This window comes from Pinus tabuliformis, chromosome 2_2 (assembly GCF_031772625.1).
Source record: "Pinus tabuliformis cultivar Carrire ecotype Pingquan chromosome 2_2, CPIR1, whole genome shotgun sequence".
Taxonomy (NCBI): domain Eukaryota; kingdom Viridiplantae; phylum Streptophyta; class Pinopsida; order Pinales; family Pinaceae; genus Pinus; species Pinus tabuliformis.
In genome coordinates this window covers 1,111,558,876-1,111,574,562 of record NC_142300.1, presented here as the reverse complement: position 1 = coordinate 1,111,574,562, position 15,687 = coordinate 1,111,558,876, and the positions used below count along the sequence as shown (strand labels likewise).

The 15,687-nt window shown below is 40.1% G+C and overlaps 1 protein-coding gene across 3 annotated transcripts in view; it reads right to left on the bottom strand.

The window, feature by feature from the left end:
- Positions 1-15,687, bottom strand: part of GCN2 (protein kinase family protein) — a 444,532-nt gene that overhangs the window by 407,515 nt on the left and 21,330 nt on the right. For 2 of the 3 annotated variants that reach the window (XM_089405809.1, XM_089405808.1), the window contains 3 exons: positions 11,828-11,899; positions 11,558-11,617; positions 11,229-11,334 (listed from right to left, as the gene is read on the bottom strand). In XM_089405809.1, the coding sequence (XP_089261935.1) occupies positions 11,229-11,334; positions 11,558-11,617; positions 11,828-11,899 (238 nt within the window). The remainder of the gene's footprint in view (positions 1-11,228; positions 11,335-11,557; positions 11,618-11,827; positions 11,900-15,687) is intronic. The other variant, XM_089405810.1, reaches the window with a different exon arrangement.

The following is a 15,687-nucleotide window of genomic DNA, read 5'->3' as shown; positions in this document are numbered from 1 at the left end:
TATTTGGTCAACACTAGACCAGATATCTATTTTGCAATCAACACGATGAGTTAGTTTATGTGTGAGCCTAGGAAGGTTCACTGGGTGGCTGCAAAACACATTTTGCGGTACTTGCAGGGGACAGTGGATTATGGTCTGGACTACAGGCAGGGAGATGGAGTGAGATTGGCAGGATACACTGATTCTGATTGGGTAGGTTGTGCTTCTGATAGGAAGAGCACTTCAGGGTGCTGTTTTGGGTTGGGTTCAGCAGTAGTGTCATGGTTCAGCCGGAAGCAGCAGTCAATAGCATTGAGTTCAGCGGAAGCAGAGTATATGGCAGCCAGTCTAGCTAGTTGTGAGGCCATCTGGCTTCGCAAGTTGTTGTTTGGCTTATTTGGTCAGTCGTTGAGACCTTCAGTGATTTACTGTGATAATCAGAGTTGCATTAAACTCATGGAGAATCCAGTATTTCATGACAGGTCAAAGCATATCGAGATCAGATATCATTTCATCAGAGACTATGTTCAGAAGGGAGCTGTGAAGCTTGAGTATATTTCCACTGATGAGCAGGTTGCAGATATTCTTACCAAAGCCTTACCACGGGGCAAGCATGTCTACTTCAGAGACAAGATGGGTGTGGTGAGGAACACCTTCCACGGTAAGAGGGGAGTGTTGAAATTTGGTACTAGAGAATAGGTGGTTCCCTAAGGCTTTGATCTTTGGCCTAGGGAAAAGTGTCCAAAAGAATTTAATTTTTCTCCTAAAGTGACTTTATAATTTTATAAAGTTAAATCTAATTTAAAAGTGACTTTAAGTGATAAAGTTACTTCTAATTTTAAAGTGACTTTTATAAAGTCAATGAAAAATTAGAAAGGAAAAGTGACTTTGGAAATAAATGACTAAGTGGGTCTTTATTTTTTTTCTATATTAAGACTAACCTACGTACCCACGGGAGATTTGAACCGGTGACCTATCACAAGGAGTGCCTTAACAGCGCACCCATTCACCGTCAATCCAAACCCCCGTGGGCACTAAGTGGGTCTTTATTAAAGTGGGGTGAATTAAAAAATAAAAAGTGAGATTTAAATGAGCATTTAATCTCAGCCTTACATCTCAATCTATTTCAGCCATTGGATTTAGGGATCACCCCAAAGTCACTTGTATCACCCAAAAGTCACTTAGGGTTAGATTAAAGGAGGAAAAGGAGGAAAAGGTCATTCATTCATTCATGAGCAAATTGGGAGAAGGAGAGCAAGAGAGCAAGGGAGATTTCTGAGCAGGGAGGAGAAGGAGACAGCAGCTTGGCACACATTCCAAGGCAGCAGTTGAGCAGATTTGTAGAGCTGGTTCAGCACACAGTGAAAGGCAGATTTTGGCACGATTTTCGAGGAGTGGTTTGCACAAAAATCGAGGAGCAATTTGCTGATTTTCTGCACGCAAAACAAGGACCGTACAATGATTTATTGTAGTCCGTACAGTGCACTTAATGCTGGCTGTACAGCAGCATTTAATGCTGAAAGTGGGCACGAAAATCGAGGAGGTCGTACAGCATTTATTGCTGTCCTGTTTGCTGTAATTTCCAGTTTGTTGTGAGGCATGGGAAAAGAGATAAGTTGTAAATTTGCTTGCTGATTTTTTTGCTGAAAATTTCTCACTGTAAAAAGGCAATTTTCATAAAGAAAGAAGAGCTCTCGAACTGGTTTTCCCCAAGAGTTGTAGGGGGTTTTTCCAGGGTCAAATTGACCAAAAATCTCAGTGTTTAAATGTATTTTAATGGCTGTTTATTACTGCTGATTTTTATTTCTGCAATTTCCAGCATTCTGTAAAATTTCCAGAATTTGTGTTTTCAGAAATATTTATTTTTTCAGCTTGTTAAATGTATGGTTATGGGAAAGGGCATTTAACTACATGGGAGAAATAAGGTGAAACTGAAAACCGGGGTGGGAAATGAGAAATTTCTACAATCTGTCCATCCATCAGAAACAATGCTAACCCCAAATGTTGGCCACGATGCTACAATAGGCTCAAGCATTTTTTGCACCTCTTTTTTTGCCTTTGTCAACAATGTGGTCCTCTGCTTCTCTGACCCAGGAGGCACATACCCTGCTAGAGCCCCTTGAGTTAGAGCTCAGCACATCTCAATAAATAGAGGTGAGCGTGCAACATTAAATGATATGAAGTTTTGATAGAAGAAGAAGGCAATGGTGAGATCAAGCTCTTCCCGTCTCTCTTTTTGGAAAATCTTGTCCATTGGACCAAGTGCTCTTCTTTTTGTTGCTTGTCCCCCAGTAGAAGTAGAACTCTCAAATGGAAATTCGGTGGTGGCTTTCCTCAAAAATGGAAGGGGGTCTTCATTCTTGGGTTTTCTTGATTTTGAAGCCACATTTTCCATACCAACAGTGGACTCCTTTTCCAATTCTTTTCTCTTTTTTAAAGAACAGCTTTACAAGCTCCAATCCCACAACCTGGTAAAGCTAACAAATGTGCTTTCACACGGTAATATTTGTTTTCAAAGAAATGTGACAAAAGTTGCATCTCCATTGCACATTGCCTCCTCCCTTTCCCTTGGTGCTTGTCCCATCCTCTCTTGTGACATATTTCCACAATGGATATTTATCAGTGTTGTCTTTAGGTCCTCCTCTTCCATCAACATTACTTGCAACAGACTCTGATGATATTGGGGGAGGAGGGGCACCTCCAATGGAGACATTGTTGCCCTTCCTTTGCCCCCTAACTGCTGCCTGTGATTGAGCCATGAATACTGTAAAATAAATGAACAAAACATGCACAAATTTGTAAACAAAATATCATATACAAACTGTTGTAATAGAATAAGAAATGCAAAAAAAATGGAGCTGAAATGCACTTACCTGGTGCTTGAATCTCCTTGCCGAACACTCTACTCCCTTAGCTCCTTGCTCCAAACCCTTCTCCACTTGCAAACAGCTCAAACAATGCAAGCCAAATGATAAACAACATGACTGAAATGAGGAAATGCGGCCTTTTTTAACCCGCGGGAGTCCCTTTTCGGCTAAACGAATCCTGGAAATCGGGACACGCAGGCAAAAATCGGGACACGCTGACGAATTTCAGGACACGTTTGGGATTCGAAGAATCCTGATAGGATTCGGCAAATCCTATTTTGGGACACGTTTTTCGCCGAATCATATCCGACACGCCGGATTCCGGTTCGCCAGGCCATTTGGACGAATCCGGTTACTTAGGTTATTGTCTAGCCATGAACTGTTGTCTCTCAATAGCAGATTCTGGCAAGCTTTGTACGCTTCCTTAAAGTCTGCATCTGTTTCATACAGATCCTTAAGATGCTCAAATCCTAACACCTGCACTCTGCTTTCCTGTAAAATCAAATTTCTCCTGCTTAACGCATCTACCACTTTGTTGGCTTGACCACTGATGTGTTTCAATACAAATGTAAAACTCTGGAGGTACTCCACCCACTTTGCATGTTTATGGTTCAGCTTGTGTTGTTGCATAACATACTGCAATGCAAAATTGCCTGAAAACAAAACAAATTCATTCGCCATCAAGTAATGTCTCCAATGTTTCAGTGCTTGGACCACTGCATAAAATTCCTTGTCGTAAGACATATACTTCTGCCTACTCTCATTCAACTTCTCGCTGAAATAGGCCATTGGCTTGTCCTCTTGGCTAAGTACTGCTCCAATGGCTGTCCCACTGGCATCACAATGAACTTGAAAAAGTTTGTTGAAATCTAGCAACCTCAAAATTGGTCTTTCAGTGATCTTTTTCAGCAGCTAAAAACTCTTTTCCGCTGACTCCGTCCAATGAAAAGGTTGATTTGCCTTTTTAACGGTATCCACCATGGGTGCACAAATCCCACTGAAATCTTTTATAAATTTTCGATAAAAACTCGCCAACCCATGAAAACTCTGCACTTCAAACAAACTCCTGGGGGATGGCCAGCTAACTATGGCTGCAACCTTTTCCGGATCCATCTTTAATTCGTTTTCCGAAATCACAAATCCTAAATAAATCAATTCTTTCTTAAAAAAGTACACTTCTTCAAATTTAATAGCAATTTGTTTTGCTGCAACTTTTCTAGGACATACCTGACATGTCAAAAATGTTCTTCCTCTGTCTTACTGAAAATAAGGATATCATCTAGATATACAATCACGAACTTTCCAATGTATTCCTTCAGCATCTTGTTCATCAAGCGCATGAATGTGTTGGGTGCATTGCTCAGTCCAAATGGCATGACCAGCCATTCATACAGGCCTTCATTGGTCTTGAAAGTTGTCTTCCATTCGTCCCCTTCACGAATCCGAATCTGGTGATATCCGCTTTTCAAATCAATCTTCGAAAAATATGTTGCTCCACTCAAACAGTCCATCATGTCGTCCATCCGCGGTAAAGGAAACCTGTACCTAATAGTGATCTTGTTAATTGCTTGAGAATCAGTACACATCCGCCATTCACCTCCTTTCTTGGGAGCTAAAACAGTTGGGACCGCACAAGGACTTAAACTCTCCCGAATCAACCCTTTATCCAACAACTCCTGTACCTGCTTCCTGATCTCTTCATTGTCCTTTGGACTCATCCGATAAGAAATTTTGTTTGGTAAACTAGCCCTTGGAATGAAATCAATATGGTGACTGATACTCCTTTTTGGTGGCAATTTATCTGGTAGATCATCCACCACAATGTCACTAAACTCCTGCAGCATATCCTGTATCTCCTCAAGTAAGTCAGTAATCTCAGTATGGATTAACACCGCTCTTGGCCTTCGCACAATTGCATATTTTACCTCATCATCTCCAATCTATTGTAGAAACTCTTTTCCTCCTAACAGTAATGCTTTTGTTCCACCGTTTTTTGTCGTATCCTCCTCTTTCATGGGTACTAGCATATGCTTTATCCCATCCTTAGCAAACTTGTAACAGTTTGTCTTCCCATCGTGGACAACTTTCCTGTCATACTACCATGGTCTGCCCAGCAGTATATGGCACACATCCATCGGCATGATATCACAAGTTACTTTATCCTTATACCTACCAATGTGAAACTCCACTTCGCACTGCTCATCAACCAGCAGTTGGTGTCCTTTTTGTAACCAAGACACCCTGTATGGTGTTGGGTGCTTCAATATTTTTAAACCCAGTTTTTCTACCATTTTAGTGGCTACCAGGTTGTCAGTGCTCCCGCTGTCAATAATCAATTTGCAGCATTTCCCATGTGATTTACACACAGTTCGGAACAGTGCTTTCCATTGTGTCTGGTCAGCTAACTCTTTAGCCAGTTTCAACAATACCTTGTTTAACACTAAGGCTTCTCCCGTTTCAGGCATGTTCTCCACTTCTTGTGGCGGTGCCTCTGCTTCTTCCGGTTGAGCAACATATGCTCCTCTTTGCCCTGCTTGATCACTTTCAGGACATTCAAAAGACCTGTGTCCCCACTTGTGACACTTGTAACACTGATAGGCATTTCCTTTGCCTCTACCATTACCTCTTCCTCGTTGGTAAGGCCTTCCTCCTCTAGTGTTACCTTCTTTTTCAGTTGGTCCTGCAGTTTTTGAACTGCTGCCCTCTTCATTGCTGTTGACAGTTCTACCTCTGCCAAAAGACTGTCCTCTTCCTCTGCCAGATCCACGTCCTCTTCTGGCATTCTGCTTTCTGGCGATCTTTTCTTCTGCCTTCAAAGCACTTTGATAGGCTTCCTCTATGGACTTGGGGGAAAGAATACTAATCTCATCTAGTATCTCCATCCGTAAGCCATTCACAAACCTTGCTGTCTTTTCCAGGGTATCTTCAACATAACCCGCTCGCAGGTTCACTCTGTAGAATTCTTCCGTATACTCCTTCACAGTCATTGCTCTTTGCTTCAGGTTTTGCACCTGCCTATACAGAGCAATCTGATAATCTTTGGGTAGAAACTTACTCTTCATCTTGGCAATCATCCTGTTCCACTTTTTGATCAATGGTTTATTTGACCTTCTCCTTTCTGCCTGCACACTGTCCCACCACAGTGCTACATGTCCCTTCAGTTTGGTGGCTGCAAACCTGACCTTCTTATCTTCACTAATTTCTTCACACTCGAAATATTTATCCAGCTCACTAATCCAGTCCAACAATACCTCCGTAGATAAACTGCCATCATAATTCGAAAGCTCTGGCTTCAGCTTGCTACTTGCCAACAAAACTGATCTCAATAATTTTATCTCTGGTCCCTCTTTGTCTGACCCATCCGTCGTGGCTGCAACTTCTTCTTCACTGTCATCACCACCTTCTGGATCCCTATGCCTCCCTGCTTCCACTGCTGCCAATCAGGCACTTAGGATCCTGATTTCTTCTCACAGCCCTTCATCGGCTACTCTCCTGATAGCTCTTCTTCCTACTTCCATTTTTTTCTTTTGAGAAAAGAACTTGTTCTGATACCAAAATTTGATGGCGATCCCGTTGTGGCAAGACTTACATGTCAGCTGGCTCATCCTTGGTCCTTCCCGCGCTAGCACACACCGAGGTTTGGTGAGGGTTTATGGTGCCTTCAATGCGCATCCGGCCCGAGGTTGGTCTCGTTTTGTGTGAGCACGGCGTCTATGGTATGGCTCGACCTGGGCTCATTTGTGTTGTTGTTCGTTTGAGTTATGCTTCTGTTCCTCTGTGGCTCGTCTGGTTCAGCTCTGGAAGAAGATGGGTCTCTATTGCCCGCTATCCTCTTGGTTCTTCTCTGGTTCTGATCCTCTATCGTTTGCTAGTTATATGAATGTTTTTCATTGGACCTAGTGGCTGTTGTACACCTGGTTTTCTGTGGAGGTCTCAGGTTTGGTTTGTCATTCTGGGTATGCCTTATTTCGACTGTCTATGAACGATTCTTTTACAACTTGCAGGTGATGTTTTCTAACTGGGTTTTGGTCGCATTTCACAGGCCCTCCGCCTGTTACTCTCGTCAATGGCTTGGCTGCTTATTTGACAGGTAAAACCCTGTTCCGATTCCACTATTTCGCCTTCTTGTAGTTTTTATTAATGGCCTTGCTCCTGGTGAGCAGGCTGTGGTATCATGGCACTTCGGTCATTGGTTGCGCTCAGTTTGGGGCTAAGTTGCACGAAACGGGGAAACGGGTACGAGTTTCCGAAACGGGAAGCGATACGAAACGCAACCTCCCCAAATTTTGGAAACGGGGAAACGCAAATATATATATATATATATATACATAAAATATTTAAATATATATGTGTGTGTGTGTGTGCAATCATAAAACATAAATGATACATTATAATTTATTACACTTAAACATTAAGATTTAATTTACATCACATTTACTCATGAATGATCACATAATGAAAATAAAAATATCGGAATATCCAAAAGCAACCTTTATTAGATATCCAAATCTCAAAATCAGCCTTTAATATATGAGGCTGCAAGTACAATAAAGACTATAAGACTGCAAGAGAGAGATCCAAATCAGGATTTTCTGCATCCACATCCCATTCTTTAGAAGGACCACTGTTGTATTGGGAGTCTCCTCCTACATAGTCGAACGACCTTAGTGCTCTTGATTAAATACACGTTTCATACCCTAGTACCCTACATGATCTTGATTATTGGGAGTTTCCCCTGCATAGAGGGCTTGGTTATCTTGATTAAATACAAGTTCCATACCCTAGTACATGATAAAATCCAATGGAAACATTGCAATCCCCCCAATCCTGAAATCCTGAAAAACAAATAAGTCTGCTGGATTTTGAGTGAGATCTAAAATTCTACTTTCTCCATATGAAATCCAATGAGGGCGAAACCACTCTCAAACATCTTGAGTCATTTCATGGTAATGTTAAACATTTAAGTAAAAGGATGAAAATGAAAAATAAAGGAGAATATCACTTTTACTTTAAGAATTTAACATTACCATGAACTGCATATCATCACTAGGGCAAAAATTCACTTTTATAACTTTAGACACATCTAGAAAATTAAAAAACAAATTTGAAAAAAAAAAAAAAATTAAAAAAAACACAATTCAATTGGGAAACGCGAGCTGTATGGCCGGGAAACGCGTTTCTGGCTGTACTGCCACGTTTCCATTTCGGGAAACGTGGCAGTACGGCCGGAAACGCGTTTCCTGGCCGTACCAAACGCGTTTCCGCGTTTCGTCCCAGTTTCCAGCCGGAAACGGGCCCCCCCACGTTTCCTGCAACATAGGTTTGGGGTTTCAACTCGTGGCTCGGTTGTGGAGTCCGGCCTCCCCTTCAGGTATTCGTCATGGGTCAAGTTCCTTGTTTTTTCTCTGGTGTTGTTGTGTGCTATATAGCTATGCTTCCTCTCTGACAATCTTCTTGTCACTGTGCAGGTATCCCTCTCCTCTTTGTTGTGGCTGCAAGGGGCTGGCTCTCAGGGATGAAACGTCGTGGTCTCGTCCTTGAAGATTTGGGTCCGATGTGCTTAAATCGGGTAGGGTCCTTCCTTGACTGCACTCTGCGGTTGCATTTTGGTTTCGAGCTATAGTTGTTTAACCCTTGGGGTTTCAGTTTGTTGGTCTGTCGATACTTGGTTGCCTCCTGTGCAACGAGCCCATCCTGTCGATTTTGTTTTCTGTTCTGGGAATGTGTTTCGGCCTTCTGCTGTTGGTTGTCGTGTCTGTTGTTTTGTCTATGTACTGCTTTGGTCTATCTGGGTTGTGGAAACCCTCCTCGGCCTATCTCGTTTGTATGAAGGACTGTTGGTTATTTTTTGAGGGCTTTGTGTCTTGAGGCCTGTGTGGAATCTGGAAGTTCTGTCCTGTACTTCCGTGGACCTGATGAATATATATATATATATATATATATATATATATATATATACACTATAAATTTCTAATTTAAATCAAATAGTATGTATTTGGCAATGTACCTGGATGGTTTGGCTCTATCATATTTGATCCTTTCAGTCTCGGTGCGCAGTTTGAATGTTAATTGCTATGCACAGTAATTTATACTTGTTGCTTCTGAAACAGTGAATACCTGTAAGCTTTCTTTCATTTACATTATAGTTATTTTCCAGTTTCATTCAGTTTCATATCTAACTTATTTTAAACAAATCCTATTCTAACTAATGTTCAGTTTATAAATAAAAACATTGGCTATAACAGCCTTCATTTAAAAATAAGAATAAAACTAACTAAAAGTGAACTTAATCAAAACAACTTGTCCAGTTGTTGCCTCCCTAGTCAAATGCTCCTACATCACCAATTGAAATTTGGAGCTTGAGTTTTGATTGACGAGTTAACTGAGTGTTAATCTTTCTCTCTCCAATCAATACTAGAGTTCTTAACTCATTCTTCCTTCAAACAATACTGAAGGCTAACTTGCTCTAACTCAACTTGTAACTTCCACCTCATTCTGTAGTCAAACTGATCAAGACTCCTCTTTAACTGAAGCTCCAACTCTACGCATGCTAACTTGATGATTATTCCAATAAACTGGAAATAACTCATCCTAACTGAAATCTAACTCATGACGACAATTTGAGGTCTTCACTAGCTAAGGCACAAGCCAAAAGACCTTGCTCGCTACATTTTCAACAAGTATCACATCAAAATGGGGAGAGGTTCCCTAGGGTTTTCCCTGGCATACGTTACTTGGAAAAAAAGGATTTGAAAGTGAACTCCAATATGAAGAATGGAATTTAATAGACCAAGCTTTAGTCGGATGGGCTGCATCAGGAAGATTCATGGAGACTTCGCTACCTAAAAGCTTTCCTCCTCAATAATGGTGGACACAGCTCTAAACCCTCTCATTGATGTCAAAGCTCAACTAGAGATCTAAGAGCCACTCCTCAACACTCTAGTAAACCTTCTAGCTTCAAAGAAGCATACATGGCTAATTGTTTCAAATTATCTCAAAATTTGTGGTTATCTTTTGGTTTAAGTCTTGAGTTACCTAGCAAAGTTGGTAGATATCTAGAACAACTCTATCCCTATTCTTTGGAATCTGAATGATAAGATTTTTGTTCAACATTGTATGTAAAAATCCTTTAGGTTTCAAGGGTTTACTTCTAAAAAGTATATAATTAAGAAATGTATAATATCTCAAGATTGGATTTTGTATTTATCGCTTGTAAAGGTGAGAATGTCCCTCGGCCCTTTTTTTAACAGCCCAAGCTTTCACAGAACTAGTAAGTGTAAGGGCTACACATGATAGTATAGACTATTACACTTACAAGCAACTATAAATCTTTATGGTGAATTGCAAATTTTTTTAATATTTATCATTTTCTATATATTTGCACACATACACACTTTATTGTTGTCCCCAACCCATTGTCCCTAAAAAATTTGAAGTTGTGCTCTAGATATCTCAGGGAGGCATACCCCTGTTCCCCATCCCAAAAACTAGTGAAACAAAGGTCCTTAAATGTTGCTCTACAAGAAGCATGATACAAAATAGGTATGTACAATGGAAGATCCATTGGCTAGGTCATTGTCTTGCCAAAGAATAGTACAAGCTTCGGTTGGAGTTGGTCCCCTTAGTACGAACAATCTGGGAAATAGGTCAATGTTGCACCTACTATTATTTGATTGATCCAATATTGAATCAATCAAGTTGCATGTCCCCAAGGACATTGTATTGGAGATAGTTGGCCCCAACATCTTGCAATTATCGATATTACCAATGAGTGAGGCCCGAGGGCATAGCAGTCCTCATTTTTCATGCATGTGGAAATGAAAATTTTATATTTGCTCTATATAGTGTTCACTCAAGTGTCCCACTGAAGTAGTAGAGAGCCTACTTCTGTGATACCATGTTTGACCAACAAGCTCCAGATTATGAGAGTGGGCCTCCCCAAAACACTATAATTGAGTATGGGGAAGAGATGAATATGGTTAGTGGCACCAGCCACAAGAGTGGGAACTCTTGTGGAGATTTTGGATGGTATAGCTCCTTCCCTAATGTTGTGGGTTTGAGTCCCAGTCCACATCTCAAAGGTCACAGACCCCTAGAACTTGAGTAAGACTACACCCTTGCTAACCTGCTCTACAGCGAGTTGTTCTTTTATGTCATGTTCTTCAAGTTTGGCAAGAGGTCCTGGATTAGTTTGACCTCCACTACCTTGTATTGCATCACTCGTTCTAATCAAACTTGTAAAAAAGCCACAAACTTCCTCTTCACATTGGCCATGGATGTTCACACTTGCATAAAGTACACAACAAATTCAATTTCAAAGAACTTGGAAAAAACAAAAGCTCTGATAAGTTATATCATTAAGAAGTGCACTAGCTTATTTACTTGATCTGAAAGCATTGATTGCAACAGGTGGAGATCCTCTTCTGACAGCCCCCCATCTGGTCGAATATGTAGTTTTGGAGCCTTGTATGGATACCCAGGCAAGCATCTGTAGAAAATTACTAGAGCATTACAACAAGATGGAAGCCAAAACAACATATGGCACCCTACTTCAAAGCTGTATATCTGGCACAGCTGTAATTAACTCACAAGTGTTTAAGCAAGTAAATATAACTAACATATCTCATACATATTTTCAAAATGCAGTAATTCTACCAGTATATTATCATGAAATGCAGATCATGAGGCATACGAAAAAACACTTTCTATACCTCACTAATAACTCTACAGATACATTCAAATTGTTCAGTCCACTGTCCATCGAATAAGGCCTGGAAGAAAATATAAGCAATTATAAGGCACAATGCACCAAATAAATGAAGTCAAAGACCAGCTTAAAGATTACAGAAAATAATATGAAAATTGACAACAACAAAAAACTTAGAACAAAAGCATAGCTTTGTGCAGAGTATATTATTTTTTAGGTATGCACATAACATTGAACAAACGTAAGTGGGAATTAAATTGAATTATTAGAGTACCTGACAGTTATAGAAAGTTGAGGAGAAGGACTCTCGCATATGATTTTAAAGTCCTCTTGAAAGATTGAAGATCTAATAAAAAGTGGCTAGTTAGCAATGAAAGTAAAAAGAAATGAAGAAATTCTCAAGTAAATTTATGTCATTCCAAGGAAAAGACTAAGCAATTTTTATGATATTACAATTATAATTGTTGAAATTTAAACAATAAGAACTTAAGCTGTATCAAACCCAGCAAATTATAATTCAAATATTATCAAAGGGAGGAATCCCATTGATTTTGGCGTGGAACTAAATGCAATCAACTTAATAGTTAATCATTTCACATACAATAACTACAATCCATTAGTAACAAACAAAGGGGAATTTCAAATTTGTTCCTACTGGAGGTAGTAACTTAGCTAAGAAAACAAGAGACACAAGTTTACTCAGAAAGGCTGGAAGAATAGCAGAGGGAATTGAAGGAAGAAATCCTTTCTTAGGAGGCAAGGAATTACTTTGAGAAGTGCATAAACATAGGCAAAGAAGAGAACAGAGCGATGGAAGAAGGGGAAGAGAAGGGGGAGGAGATAAAGGCTTTAAGACCTGGGCATGACAGGACAAAGGAGGAACTTCTACATTTTGGCAGCAAAAATAGCCAGGAGGTTATGAGGTTATTTGACAGACATAGAGTATTGCAAAATCTAAGTAAATTTATAAATCAACCCCTTTATCAGCACTTCTACACAGGAGTGAAAGAAAATGCAGCAGAAGAGGAGAAAATTTCAGAACTGCTCAACAAAGTGAAGGTCATGAGATCAGATAAGATAAGATAATTTTATTAATTTCTGACAAATGACCACAAAAGTAGGTCAATCAGACTAGTCACTAAAGAGTACAACCTGTATGAATACAATATGGGAGTGCCAGCACAACTCATAGAAAATGCTGAAAATAATACAAAGAAAGAAACTTACACAAGTCTAGCATCAAAACATATGTATAAAACCACGATAAAGGTACAGTGATACAAAATGATAAGTGAGTTTGACCAAGGCTGGAAATGTGGACAACCCAACCCAAGGACCTATCAAGAGAGAGAGAGGGGTAGAGGGAGATGAAATGATGGGGCCGATGATGTCAAGGTCTCTTGAGTCTGATGGTTGAGGGAGAGGGGGTCAAACTAGGCATTGGCTCACTGTCGGAGTCATCTAGAATCATCAAGGAACCCAATTGCTCCTTTGGAACAGGAAGGTATTTTGATGGACGAGGCATGTTCTACTCTAGATCCTTCTGGAGCTGATCTCTCTAATGCTCTAAAGACGCATGGCCTGATGTATGGACCAACAACTCCAAACTGATCTCAATAATATCGGGTGGTCTCCTAGAGGGGGAGGTTGCGGTGAAACCTGGGATCTCACCATCCTTTTGGTGTGTTTTGGAACCCTGCCTATTGTTTGTTGCTCTAAGTGATCAACAAGGAAGTATCAGGTAATCGGCCTGGTCATCCTAGGGCGTGGCATGGCGTGCAGGAGCTAGGATTTGTGGCTTAAAATCTCCCCGGTGAAGAGGGCTAAGCATCTCTGGTCCTGGTACCTGAAGAAAGTAGAGATGAGCAACCCCAAGCCTTCACTAAATCAATGGTGGCAGAAATACCATAACTAAAGATTGCTAAGAAATGCAACTCAGGTGGGAACTTCTTGTACAAGTTCAATGTGAATGTGCAGGAAATGGTTCAAGATATTTCTTTGGTGACAACCTTGGAAAAAGGTGATCACTAATTCTATCTTCTAATTTCACTTTAAAAGTAAAAAAATAAAAGTGAAGGTCTACTGTTTTGAAGTCAACTAGTCTTAGGAATCTAAATGAAATGTTCTAGAAGTTCTAGAACATTAGTGACTTCGATTTAGATTTGATCTTAGCTGTACATCTCATGATTGAATAGGAGGCAACTAGGATTGAGAAGATCGATTATCTTCTCTTAAAGCATAAATAGGACAAGATAGAAGAGATCTCACACACATGAGAAGAGAACAAGAGAGCTGGAGGAAGGAAGAGAGCATCGAAAAAAGAAGAATAGATCTGTTAAAGAGACTACCAAGTAAAACAGGCAGTACAGTTTGTACCACCGTTATAGCTGTCTTTTCTTCATGCACAGGCCATACACCTTCAGATTTGGCCATACAGTGTTTTGTTGGAGTGTGCTTCAGTGATTGAGAGGAAGAAAGAGCGATTTTCCATCCAAGAGAGGCAAAAATAGAGTAGGTTGTATTATTGCAGCTATAACCCCCTTTTCATAGGTCATACACTACTGTTTGAGGTGATTTTATTGACTGTACAGCTATGGGTTCAAAGCAAGATACAGAAGTCACCTTGTAAGCTTTGATCAAAGGAACGAAAAGCTGATTTGGAGAAATCCCTTTGTATGCGTTTTATTTCTTCCATTGTTCATTTTCCAGCTACTTCTGTGATTGATGCAATGTTCAGAAATTTAATTTTCTGCCGTTAAATAAATTTTGTTTGAGTTATTTAGTGTGAGAATATTAGAACAGCAGTCATTTCAGCTTGAAAAAATTACATAGAATCAGAGCTATTTTTCTTATTGAGATTATCAAGAAATTATCGGAAAGGAGGACCAACAATTAAAGGGTTTCAACTTTCAATATTCCTTCTTTTAAGGACTAGTTTCCAAATTTGGGGGTTTGTGTATTAGATCTTAGAGATGGCCTCAGCTAGCCTCAAATTCAATGATATATTAGGTGGTGCCTCAAAGTTCTTGTCTTAGAAAGTGAGGGGTTGAGTGGATACACACAAAGAAGAGAAACCATTTGGAACAAAAACAGTTAAATCATCTCGTCTTTGTGTAATACAACTTTCAACTAAGGCGCAACCAGTTGATGAACAGAAGACCTAATCTAGATCCCATTGTGTTGGACGATATTGATCCAACATCAAAATGGGTGGAGGAGACTCAACCAGCTGAGTTTGATGCTGATTTTGATATTGATGCCATGGAGTTAGGGGGGGTTGATCCCAATGGAGATCTAGTAGTGCCAATGGAACCAGAACCAGTAGCTGAATCAAGCAAAGGAAAACAAGCAATGGAAGGCACTAGTCAACTCTAAATTGCTCACGGCCTCTCCTAGATCATTGCTCTCGGCCCTACTCCTTGATGTCGGCCTATACTCACAATTGCTTCCCGATGAAACTGATCTCGGCTTTGCTCCTCGAAATCCTAAATTTTTCTCCTCAACCAACGTGCTCAACCTGCAACAATGAACTATCCAACATTGTTCCTTCATCCTTCTCTGCTTTTGTAGATCTTCAATCAATGCAATGAGGCCAAGTTCGAATGGTAGTTCACTCTACTTCAACGAGTTCCTTTTTCCAATTAACTAGAGAAAGTCTTAGTTACACTTTGACTAGCTCTCAGTTAACTAGCTCGAGTTGCTCCTTGATTTCCTCTAGTTGTGAACCAAATTAACTAAGGACTTAACTCGTCCTCTCTTCACTTATCTCTAAAGTCCCTACTCGTTCTAATTGAACTTGTCTCTGCAGTCTCAACTCATCCTAATTGGACTTGTCTCTGCCACCTCATCCTGTAGTCTAACTGAAGAAGACTCCAACGAACTAAAGCTCCAACACTATGCATGCAATCTACTAATGACCATTCCAGTGAATTAGAAATCGACTCATCAAAACTTAAGCGTAACTTATGAATTCGAAATTATGCTAGACAAAGACAAATTCAAAGTCTAAGGCACAAGCCAAAAGACCTTCCTTCACTACATTTTCAACACTTTTATAACTTACATCGAGCTAAATCCCTAAACTTAATCTCCAAAGTGATTGACGACCAAGATTAAATCTCACCTCACTTGACA